General features: G+C 42.5%; 1 protein-coding gene across 1 annotated transcript in view; it reads left to right on the top strand.

Moving 5' to 3' along the window:
• The first annotated feature begins 274 nt into the window (after positions 1-274).
• mgat5b (alpha-1,6-mannosylglycoprotein 6-beta-N-acetylglucosaminyltransferase B) overlaps positions 275-12,976 on the top strand; it is a 136,791-nt gene continuing 124,089 nt past the window's right edge. Inside the window, exons 1-2 of the mRNA XM_079564046.1 lie at positions 275-577; positions 3,443-3,555. Of these exons, the coding sequence (XP_079420172.1) occupies positions 507-577; positions 3,443-3,555 (184 nt within the window). The 5' untranslated portion in view covers positions 275-506. The remainder of the gene's footprint in view (positions 578-3,442; positions 3,556-12,976) is intronic.

A 12,976-nucleotide genomic window follows, 5' to 3' on the forward strand; every position in this document is an offset into this window, starting at 1 on the left:
AATGGATTTGACTTTAGTTATATATGATTGTTTACTTTATGTTTCTCAGTCGTAGTAGCGCTGCACTTACAAAGAAAAGTCCTATGTGTTTTCGGTGCGTCATTAGGTGGCGCTGGCTGCGTAACCCCCCCCCCCAGACAGAAGAAGGCTGTCCGCTGCTGTGCTCTGTGCTCATTCAACTCGGGAGGCACACACGCACGCGGAGCTCAACATCCACCCTACAAACATCACCGAAACCGTTTGTTTTTTTTTACCACGTGGCGAGACAAGGATCCCGACGAGCTAGTTCTTCCCGAGCGGCGGAGGGGATTTTTTTTTTTTTACGCGCGAGTTTATCCGGACGGCGGGAAGCTAATTGCAGGGTCAATGAGCGCGGGAAGTCGGTGCTTTTATCTTTCTCCCTGGTCGGCGGGATTGTAAATGAAAGTTATGGTGACGACGTTGGCGGGCGGGAACGAGACGAGTCGCGCGATATCGAGATGGGACGCTTTCCTTCCGAGTAGAAAATGACCAGTGCGCTCAGCGGAGAGCTTTCCATGATGGTGAGGAGATGTCTGCTGACTTTCAAACCGTTCAGGTAAGATCACGGGGCCAAGAAGGTGTCGTTCATAAACCAAAACATAAAATAAAATAAGCGAAAAAAGTCCAGGAATGCGCAGCCACGGTCGACTTTTTAATTGTTCAGGTGCAATACAAGAGGTCACGTGCACTTTCTGGAGTATGATGAGGTTATACCTGATTTAGTGCAAGAATGGCGTTTTAACCTCTTACCCCCCACCTGAACCGAGCGCATTTTCTCCTGTTCGGCTTTACCCAAATCTGAGAGATTTGTGACGCATGATTTTAAAAGTTAAATCCTACAAAAGTGATACATTTTTTTTGTCGAGTTTTCGTCGCGTTTTTTTTTTAATCACTTTTTGTAGCTTTTTCATTGCTTTTTTGTCGTTCTTTCGTCACGTTTTTGTTGTTTTTCCGACATGTTTTTTTTTGGTCGCTCTTTTGTCACGATTTGTAGTTTTTTTGTTGCTTTTCATTGCTTTTTGGTGTTTTTGTCACTTTTTAGTCGAGTTTATGTCACGTTACTGTAGCGTTTTTGTTGCTTTTCCGGCACTTTATTTTTTTACTATGTTTGACGCTTTTTGTTCTGTTTTGTCGTTTTTTGTTGCGTTTTTGTTGCTTTTTTGTCATATTTTCGTCACGTTTCTGTTGTTTTTCCGGCACGTTCTTTTGTCGCTTTTTTGTCACAATTTGTCGTTTTTTTTGTGTTGCTTTTCATTGCTTTTTGGTGTTTTTGTCACTTTTTTGTGGAGTTTATGTCACGTTTTTGTAGCGTTTTTGTTGCTTTTCCGGCACTTTTTTTTTATTATGTTTGACGCTTTTTGTCCTGTTTTGTCGTTTTTTGTCGCGTTTTTGCTGCTTTTTTGTTAGATTTTCGTCACGTTTCTGTTGTTGTTCCAACATGTTTTTTTGGTCGCTCTTTTGTCCTGTTTTGTCGTTTTTTGTCGCGTTTTTGCTGCTTTTTTGTTAGATTTTCGTCACGTTTCTGTTGTTGTTCCAACATGTTTTTTTGGTCGCTCTTTTGTCATGATTTGTCGTTTTTTGTTGCTTTTCATAGCTTTTTGGTGTTTTTGTCACTTTTTTGTCGAGTTTATGTCACGTTTTTGTAGCGCTTTTGTTGCTTTTCTGGCACTTTTTTAAAAATTATGTTTGACGCTTTTTGTCCTGTTTTGTAGCCTTTTCATAGTTTTTTCATTGCGCTTTTGTTGCATTGTTATTGCTTTTTCTGCACTTTTTTTGTAATATGTTGGAACGTATTTTTGTCATGTTTTTGTCGTTTTTTTGTTGCGCTTTTGTTGCTTTTTTGTCATATTTTCGTCACTTTTCTGTTGTTTTTCCGGCACGTTCTTTTGTCGCTTTTTTGTCACGATTTGACGTCATTTTTTTTGTTGCTTTTTCATTGCTTTTTGTATTTTTGCCATGTTTTTGCCACTTTTTTGTCAAGTTTATGTCACGTTTTTGTTGCTTTCGACACTTTTTTGGTCACACGTTGGACGTGTTGTTTTTCGTTGCTTTTTTGTCACTTTTTTCTCGTGTTTTTATTGCTTTACCTGCAAGTTTTTTGTTGCCCGTGCGTTGCTAATTTGATGCTTTTAGATTTGGGTAAAGCCAAACTGGAGAAAACGTGCTCGGTTCAGGTTAAAAGGTGAAGAGGTTAAATTGCTGAACCTGTATTTTGTCAGGTATTGGGTCCACAAAGACGTGTTATCTTGTACGCTCTCGTCATAAAGTCATTTTGTGAAAGTAACTTATCTGACCAACTGTGTAGTTTTACTATTGTCACCGTGAACAGAATCTGCATGATAAATATGAATTGCAAATCTAATCACAACAGACTGGGCAGGGGGGAACTCGGAATGACCTCAGATTTTTTGAAGAAGAAAGTGAAACTGAGTAGAATTTCCATATTACTTTCAATTAAAATGTAGTTTTAGTTATGTTTTTTTTCTCATTAAAGGTTTGACTTTGAGAGTGTTTTAGCTACATTTTGAGCATGGCATTCTACTAAATGCTTATATATGTTTAGTTGCTCACTTTGCTGACATTTTAGAAGGTACTCGGAGTATAAATAATGTCTCAAGGGGTACGTGGGACCAAAAAGGTTGGGAAGTCGGGAACCACTGCTGTCCATCAAAGAAAGAAACAGTGCTAAAGATGCTGCTGTGAAGCTTGTTGTTCTTCTTCATCTTAGTTTTTACATGACCTCAAAAAACCGACTGCACAATTCAAAACAATCATTCACACAGGCTCGAGGGATAGCGCTAGCCTATAGAACAAGGGTAGGCAACGCCAGGCCCGGGGGCCAAATCCGGCCCGCCAGCACACAACCTTTGGCCCCCAAGATGATTTTGCGACATATTTTTGTGCAAATAAGAGATAAATATGCAAGAAATTGTGTCATTTTTTTTAATTTCCTGTCAGAGCACCCCACTTCGTCATAGTTAATGAAAAGCAAGAATTCTCAACTTGTGGCACCAAAATCAAAAAATCCAATCAAAATGTTCCATCTGAAACTGCATGGAAACACTACCGGACACAGTTAAAATGAATGTTATTGGACTGTTTTTTTAATTTTTTTTATTTGAGATGATATATGACAATTGACAGTTTTATTTGGTTCGCTGCTTGTCACCTTAGGGTGACCCACCACCCAGTGGTGGGTCCTGAAGCCGTGCCACTTGAGATTGAGAACCACTGATGTAAAAGCATTGGCTGAAAAAAAGGTTATAATGGTGAGGTTTGGCCCTTGGTGCTTTGGCAATGATTAAAACCGGCCCCCCACAACGCAAACTTGCCTACCCCAGTACCCCTGCTATAGAAGAGTCAGAGGAAGTGAGTTTCATCCATAACATTCTGACCCTGGTTCCCTCTCCTCTCCCCGCAGGCTCTTTGTGTTGGGCATCGGCTTCTTCAGCCTGTTCTTCCTCATGACCTCTCTCGGGGGACAGTTTCCAGGGAGGCGACCGGCCGACTCCCCTTTCATCGTGCAAGCCGAAGGTAAGCCACTTCCTCCGCTCCCTCCTGACCACGCGCCGCTAATGAACAGGGCGTTCTGACTGGGATCTCACAGGGGCTGTCCTGATTGGGACCAGCGCGGCGGGGGGTTCATCATTTCTTTCTCTTTGATTTTTTTCTGCCCAGTTTTGTTGGCCCATGTTGCAACTTTTTATACACGGGGGTTTTCTCGTTTGTAGAGATGCGTTGGGAGCACATTAGGTCAGTGAACTTTCTTTTATGGTTGAAACAGCCGTGGACAAAACTAATCAGACAAGCAACACATCGAGCAACAAGTAAAAAATGGGGTCTGATGCTTTTTTCTCCTCCTTATCCAGAATCTCCTGGATATGTAGGACCTCAGGAGGAGCTTTTAGGGACCTGCTGCTGCACTGCTTAGAAGCTTCAAAGATCCGACATGTCTATTTTTCATGAGAGAGCTATACTGCAACCGGATACAAAGCTCTAAAAAGTTGATTTTGCATAATTCCCCTCTTTAAATATCAAATCTGCTTTTCTGTTGATGAATGTAAATAAACAAACTGACTGAAACGAAATGAACAGAAGTGAAGGAGCTCACAAAGCCCCGCGTGTCCGCCTCGACAAAGTGCATCACACAAACACAGTGCGTGTAATGAGCGTAGAATTGAAAAGGAGGAACTTGTGTCTGGTTCTGCAGCGTCATCATTTACAGAAAGTTTTAAGCTACTGTTCAATCTGCCCTTTCTTTCTTTCCTTCCTTCTTTCGTTCTTTCCTTCCTTCCCTATTTCCTTCTTTCTTTCCTTCCTCTCTTCTTTCCTTCCTTCCTCTCTTCTTTCTTTCATTTTTCTTCCTTCCTTCCTTCCTTCCTCTCTTCTTTCCTTCCTTCCTTCTTTCTTTTCTTTCTTCCTTCCTTCTTTCCTTCTTTCCTTCCTTCTTTCCTTTCTTCCTTCCTTCTTCCTTCCTTCTTTCCTTCCTTCCTTCCTCTCTTCTTTCTTTCCTTTTTCTTTCTTTCTTTCTTTCTTTCTTTCTTTCTTTCTTTCTTTCTTTCTTTCTTTCTTTCTTTCTTTCTTTCTTTCTTTCTTTCTTTCCTGTCATTGTATTATTTTTAGAGGTGGGCATAGATTATTTTTTTTAATCTAGATTAATCTAGATTAATTCTGAAATTAATCTAGATTAATCTAGATTAAAATGGCTCGCTTGAATTCTGCTGAAGCCATTCAGAATATGTGAGCTACCCAAATAATGACTAAAAGTAAGTCTTTGAGAACGAGTTTCTCAAGTCAGGCGGTGCGTTAGACCAAACTGCAGGAGAACGTTCTACTATGATAATTGGTGATGAAAATAATTCATGTTCAAGAAGATGCACTTGTGTTTACTAACTGTTTATTCAGTTAAACATTCATTTTGAACTGTAGGCCGACATTAGAGGTCCTGATGAACTGTTTACAGTCAGTACCTTTGTGCCAATCAATTTTCTGGTGACAAACTAAATCTCCTCTTCTGCAACTATGACCTGCTACAGAAAAAAGATCCGGGACTTTAATGGTGCTCTTATCGGTGCTTTAAAAGAAAAAAGAAAAACGTCAGATAGAGATAGATACTTTTTTATTACACATTTACTCTGCACTTGGACCTAATGTATTCCCAATTTGTGCAAACACTTAATATATGGGAGGTAAAATACAAGTATAGACCAAAATGTAAAGTTCAATATTTTTTCAAAATAATCTAGTAAGTAAAGGATTAAGTGTCATAGTTTGTTAATCAGGCTGTTGGTTAGATTTGGCTGGAGCTGACACGTGTGCGCGTTCACGCCACTGTGTGCGCGTTTGCGGAACAAAGACTCCACTGGAATCGGGTATTTGTGACAGTGAGAGGCTCTGTTCAGTATGAAGGCGTTACGTTTCGCTTTTTACAGCGGGTCAGCGGCTGCAGAAGGAGGCACGGAGCGGGGCAGGTCTGACACCGCGCTCTCGTGCGGGGCTTTTAGTGCTTATTTTAGTGCGGGTGATGCGTTCTCACAGAAGAAGTAAATAAACTCACTGTGGATCAGTCGTAGAACTTGCTGCTCTTCACCTCTTTATCCGATTCTCACTCGTCTGGTCATAGCGTCCATTTGGCAAAACTTAATCCATAACAAAAGTAGCTCCAGCCTCCGCGTGGCAGTTGTTTTGGTTTCAGAGGAATCACGTAACAGCGAGGCTGCGCGTGAGATGCATTCATGGACCGTAAGAAGTGCGGGAAAGGCGACTTTTTCACAAATGCGCGGAAAAAACTGACAAATAATTTGCAGTCTGATACACTTTGCTTGCGCCAGAGGCCTCAGGCCGGAATACTTTAAGCCCTGCATAAAATATCACGGTGAAAGTCATCATAGCAGAGTATAGACCCAGCTCCCAACCCAGCTTTGAGAATAGATTAACGGCGATATTTTTTTTATCGCGCGATAAGAGTCTTGCGTTAACGCAGCACGTTAACGCCGTTAACGGCCCACCACTAATTAGTTTACTTTATTTCCCCTTATTATTGTAGAAAATCAACCAATAACATTAAGGTAAAGTTTACTACAAGTTTGCAAAGCCATTATCACGCGTCTCATTGTTACGTTCTTCATTGTCCCACATCATCTTGATAAATGAACTGCCTTTGCACATCCAGACTGAAGTGCGGCGGCCTGTCTGCCCCGTGACCTCTCCAAACACCACCGATGGCTCGCGCACAGACTCTATCCTCAGTCAATTTGGGCCAAGTGTCTTCCACAAGGACACGACGACAATATGCTGCGGTCGAAGCTGTGATGAAACGAGCTGGTCGATGGCTGAGTTCCTTTTAAATCGATGCTAATGACATTTATAAATATGAATGTTCGCTGGCTCGGTTTGGCCGCCGCTGTTTACGCCGCCTGCCAGCGCGCCGCTCGTGGATGCGAAACTCGGCGTGGCTGTCACTCATGCGGAAATGAAATGATTCTTCTCTGTGCTCGGGTTTTTGTTACGGCGATGCCAAGCTGGATGTCCTGCATTAGCGTCTTTCAGATCCTCTCTCCTTGGTGCTGGTAAAATGTTGACAGAGACTGCGGTTTCGATGTTTGTATTTCAGAAATACCCCCTCTCATCCCCTCCACCGCTGTGCAAACAAGGCTGCGGTGATGCATCCTGCCCTTTGCCGGTCAGGCTGCGCACAGCACGGCGTCCCCGCACTCGTGTGAAAAATGTATTTTATTCCTGGTCAATTCATCTCTCTAATGTCGGTTCATGGGGCGTCAGGAGACGGGAAATGTGCTCCAAACTTGATGGGACTTTTATGGAATGCCCCCATAAGCAAAGCCAAGGTTAAGGTTCTGAATCTGACAGAATGGTGGAGGAAAACCAGGGAGAAACCCTTCCAGACACAAGACACTTTCGCGGTACCTGCCAGATACCAGTAGTACCTAAACATTTTTTTTTTCTGATTCCAAACTGGTATAACAGTACCCAGCCCTTGTTCTGAATGCCAATTTTCCGTCATGTGGCATTCTTAAAGGGGGGGGGGTATTACGCAAAATCGACTTTTCCAAGCTTTACATCATGTTATTATGTCATTCCCTCATTAAAAACATGCCTGAAGTGTTGCCTTGGCACATTCACGTATTTTTGAGTAATCTGTAAAAACTCTGATGGCGGCCATTTTAGGGATAGGTTTGCCTGAGTCCTCCTAGGAACGCCCCCACCTCCTGGAGACGCCTCCGAGCTTTCGTCACCAGCCGAGTAACCAACCACTGCTCCTCAGCAGAACCCCCTCCCCACTGATGCCACAGACAGAGTGTGGAGGGGGCGTGTCTGAGGTTCTTAAAGAGACAGAGGCCTATTTCAAGACATTCACTACAGCCATTTTGAGAGAGCAATTTTATACAAGGCAGTTATTCTAATTTACTGCATTTACAGACCAACAGAAGGTTTGGTCATCATTGTAGTGTGATATAGACTGGTGCCATGTGACTGAAAAAAGCATAATACCCCCTCTTTAATCGGGTTCTAAACAGAGCGCATCGGCTCATGACATTCGTGATATCTGAGTGTGTTTTTGTGCCAAGAAATCTTTCATGAATGTCAAGATTCACCTCCATTCGTGGAGTTCGCACCGGAGCGTGTCCTTTAGTGATGGTTAGTGGCGATTCGTATTTCAGTGTGATGACATTGGTGGAATCAGAAACGGGCTGCCCACTGGATACGGCGCGTGCAGCACGGTGTGTGGCCATGCAGAGAGGCTCCAACCAAAAGGCTGTCAGTCACTTTTAACAATTTGGTTTGTATTTGCCTTTATGAGATGTGGCACACAAGGAGCAGGAAAGGTGCTGAAGCTTTGGAGCAGATGGTGCGTGGCTTATTCCTGCCAGCGTTTGGAAATGTTAATTTATGCGATTAGAATTTGAAAACTGTACTTGTACTGTACTGTACTGTACTTTTACTAAGATTGACATAGCCTAAAATCTGACATACCTGGGGCTGGAGCAGCATCCTGTAAGTTTGCTAAACTCTGGGAACAATGTATTTTTTGCGATAAGGACCAACCAAATTCAAGAGGCGGTGAAATATTTATGGTTAAATATCGTTTGATTTCATATAGATTTGTCATGAATGAAGGAAAGTGATTGCATTTTAAACTGTTTTATTCATATTTATTGTTTTACACTCATATAGCGGTAGAGCTCATTTGCATTGTTTTGGTTTTATTGATTTTGTTGCATGTGCAGCACTTTGGAAACGTTTTGTTGTTTAAATGTGCTATATAAATAAAGTGGATTGGATTGGATTGGATTATTATTGCCGTGTGCGCCATTTGTGCAAAAATAGCCTCCGCCCGAAACTCGTTTTGTGAATGAAGAAAAGTGTGAGTGACTCGTCTGTCTGTTCAATGCGATGTTGTTACGTTTTGCTTTTTACAGCGGGTTAGTGGCAGCAGCTCGGAGGGTTTCTGAGGACCGATGAGGCTGGAGCTTATCAGTCCAGGTAGAACAGCACACTTGGCCCCGGGCTGTTATGATGCCGGGTTTCAGTACCCGTCCCTATGCACTGTCCCCAACAAGTAAACAAAAAAAACTAGGGCCGGGAAAATTATTATTATTGTTATTATTTTCGCAGTAACAAATTGCGTTTACATGATCCAATTAACGTGTTAAAATAAATAAATTGAAGCATAAACATTTCCTGCTCCTCCGTGAAAATGATGGGCCTGACGATCCACAGCGATAGGACGATAGGACACAAACCGCGTGTTCATTTAGTTTCGCCTCTGCTGTTGTTGGACACAATATCCGCCTTTTGCTTTGGCCTGAGCCTCCGCACTCGCCCCGCGCTCAGCTGCCGCTCACTCTGACCGCACAGCTGCCACGCACACGCACTGAAGAGTCGGGTAGAGACAGGTATCACGCATTCATCGCTCTGTTTATTTGTGTCCTTCACAAAGCACATGGACCAAACGAGACAGTCAGCCCCTCCCCTCAGCGTTACCATAGAGACCTGTTTCCACCAAATGCATTATGTGACAACATAATGTTATAAGAGCTTGAAGTTACAGTAGACCTTAGAATCATTCGATGATCAAATGTAAATTCTTATTTATGTTTAATTATATTTTACTTTCCTAACGCAACGATATTGATGTTTTGTACATTCTACTTGGATACAACATTATTTTAAAGGGGCTGCACGCAAGTTGGCCATTTTATACTCACTACTGCCACCTCAGGCCATACATGTAACTGCACCTTCTATATTAAGCTCGTGCATGACGGCACTTCGGACCCGAAGTGACACCGTTTTGAGTGACAGTGCAGGATTTTAGAGGCAGTTGTGGTGAACAGGTCTGGGCTCATTCTACACATTAGGACATGGCTGGAACATGTAGGCGTGTAACATGTAAAATATATAGCACCTCATAGGCTCATAGATGAGGAGCATTGAGCTTAAGAGAGATGTTTTATCCTTTTTCATTGCCAAAGTCTAATCTACTCGGGCGACTTGACAATTTCATAATGGCATATTTAATCTCGATTAATTAAAATTTGAATTAGCGGTACATTTTTTAAAAAATTGATTCCCGGCCCTAAAAAATAAAATAAAATAAATAAAAGGTGCGGAAGTAAAGAAAATGGGTAAGAGTGAATCAATAGTGAACAGGTCTGAACCACAGCTCCAAGGAGGTTGTATTGAACATTCATTTGACCTTAATTTATCCAGGAAAGTCTAAGAAGAGGAAAGATTAAGAATATCTTCCTCAGGGCAATCCTGGCCCCAGGTGGGATTCTATTATACATGTTTTTAGTGGTAGAGAAGAAGATGAATCAGTGCATCTCTATTCTTGACCTCTTGCATACAGTAACCTCATCCCACACAATCGCGCGGCGCAAGTTTCGATTGCGATCCGATGGCTGCCGCTCCTGCATCCGGAGCAGAAAAGGCGGCTGGTCCTGGCGGAGGCGCACGGGGATGTGGAGGTGTGGATGTGAGGAATAAGCCGGGGAGCCGTCTGATTAATTAAGCACTCAGAGGCTGCAGTCAGGGGAAAGTATCCGGCCTGTAGCTCATTATGTACAGCCTTAACGCTAAGACGGGGAGACCGCGGCTATGTAAATCACCGCCCTTGATGTGCGCAGACCGCCGCGCCTGTGTCCGTGTGTGTGTGCGTGTGCTGGAAATGAGGGTGAGCCGCTCGGGGAGTTGACTTAATAAATAAGCTGGGATGAGTAGTTCACTGAAGCTGCACCTTGATAGTACTTACTCGACACGTGCAGTGGCTTAAAAGTAAAGCTAGGCTAACTCGCGTTACAGGAGGAAAGGTTTCCCTCTGCCCTTGAGGTTGTGCTTCTTGTGGCGAATGATTCCACCGTTGTATGAATGTGCACATTGTTGTTGACATGCTCATTTTTTTCAACAATTAATGCGTCGACAAGAGCTCTGCACAGATTTCTGCTTTTTTTTCCCTGTGCATGCTTGAAGGTAATGTTCATTGAATGGGCTCTTTGTGGTTTAAAAAGCCCTACAACTGAGCCAGGGTTGCCTTTATTTGCGTTTGAGTTCACAAGCATTATTTATAAGGCTTTCACATTTCTCATGCTAAAGAATTGTATGACTGAGCTACTGTAGGTCTACACGAGCGCTGATTAGGACGTAATTGACTCCGTGCATTAACCTAACGGAAACCTTGCCGCCCAAAGAACGACATCCGGTTTTGCACGGCAAAATAAAAGCACCGTCTCATTCATTAGTTCGTTCAGCAGTTCGTTAGTTCAGCTTTTTTTTATGTCTGACTATTCTCGTCCTCGCTCTGCAGCCTGTACAATCTCTCCCCTCACTGCTCTCCCCTCGCACGCCCGCTGCCGTGGCTCGGGCTCGTCTCAGCAAGTAATGGTGAAGTTGCTACGATGATAAAAGCCTTGGGTTTGTTCATTTTTTGCCCCTTTGCCTCATGGATCGTAACGTTTTCTCTGCTGCTGTGTCTAAACTTCAAGCTGTTGCTGCTGGTTTATTTGTGTGTCTTTCTAATTATAAAAGTGCTTATGAGGCGAGTTTTCCTTTAAAATCCATTGTTGGATGCCAACTGTTGAGCACAACTGTGATTTCCAAACTGGCTTTCGCCAAAGGGCCTGGAAACCCAAAGTGTGGCGCTTAATCTGCTTTCTGATTGGATAATCATCACAGGAACCAAACAAACAAAAGAAAAAGGGGTTGCACTTTATTTTACATTACCTTGATACATTGCACCCAACAAAATAACATGTACCTATGTAGTACATTAGTACTTTGGAGGTGCATACTGTAGTAAGACATAAGGTTATGGGTTTTGGCTTAAAGTTAGGGTTTTATGTACCAAACTACTAATATATATTATCCCACCAAACCCAGTTATTACTCATTTGGCAGGTACAATACATCATCATGTAAAATGTTTGTGTTTTGTTTTTGTAATTGTGAATAAATCAACATTGCAGTTGATTTATGATACGTTCACGTGACATCACAACTTTCTAAAGAGCCTAAAGTTTAAGGAGGTAGTTTTTGTCGAATATCTTTGTCATTACTGGGAGAATCCACTTGAAACTGTCACAAAGTTCAGTTTCTTCTTGTCAGCACATATAAACAAATGTCCTATTATTTTCTCTGAAATGCGTCCAAAAGTGCCATAAGAATAATATGGCGGGTTTGTGAATCCAATCACAACCAATTACACTGATGAGGAAAAACATTTGTCAATTTTCATTTTGGAGATTTCTTACAAAAACTGTATTTCTCCCATGAGGTTGCATTAGTGGCCAATCCCGCCTTTGCTCTGCCCAATCCCGTCAGACCTTGGAAGCTGAGCAGGGAAGGGCCTGGCAGGACTTAGATGGGAGACTGTTTGGGAACACCAGGAAGCCTAGCGAATGTAGTGAGTGAGTGAGTGGTTGGTGGTGGTCGGAGGGGCCGATGGCGCAGACTGGTTGCCTCGCTTCCGTCAGTCTACCCCAGGGCAGCTGTGGCTATGCAGGGAACGAATAGTGCAATGTAAAGCGTCTTTGAGTGAACCCGAAAAACGGTATATAAAAGCAATGCATAATTATTATTAGTATTATTATTATTATTAGATATGATATTGCTGGGTTGCAGGTGACATCACAGCGTTCTAAAGGCCTATACTATCATATACTGTAGAGGAAAAATTATTTTGTTTTTAAGGAAATGTTTGGTCTTGCACAGAGAGATCATGGACCGAGTGGCTGATATTAATGATAATTTTTCTAATTCATACATTTTCTTTTTAGCTACGACATGTGAAAGTGTAATGCTGTTAATAGGAAAAACGGGCTCCTGCCCCCCGGTGGGCCCGGTGACATCATCACATTCAAGAATCTGCAACCCAGCAATTAGATATAATATGACATCATCACATTCTAGAACCTATGTTAACTGATTTAGTTATAGGTTCTAGAAGGTACCGCACACGCACCCGGAATAAGGTGAATGGCCTTTTGCAAGTAAGCCTTGGCCTTCTACAGCCTCCTTTGGCAGTAACTCTTTTTTATTGTTATTTGACCTTTATTTAACCAGGAAAGTCTCAGTGAGATGAAGTCTTTTCCAGGAGAGTCCTGGTCCCAGAGGGGATCCTATTTTACATAGTGTTAACTGCTCATTGTTTGGATTTTGGACTTTTAGAATAAAATATGAACTATTTTGCTGTAGATTGTTTTGGAGTTGGAAGGCATTAATTTTGATCCAAAAAAATTTCTGTGATCCTCATCTCGGCAGAAATACCTTTGCGCTTCTTCCAAAGTAGCGAAGACACACAGCCCTGCATTACGTCAAGGCGAATCGAAAATGTGTGCGCTTCCGTCCTAACACCCTCGTTTGAAGGCGCGGGACTAATGATGTGGAAAAGGGCGCGAAGGGTGACAGCAGGAGATTTCTGTCAACCAAAATGGCGGCC

The sequence above is a fragment of the Gobius niger genome (genome assembly GCF_951799975.1).
Source record: "Gobius niger genome assembly, chromosome: 10".
In the NCBI taxonomy this organism is placed as follows: domain Eukaryota; kingdom Metazoa; phylum Chordata; class Actinopteri; order Gobiiformes; family Gobiidae; genus Gobius; species Gobius niger.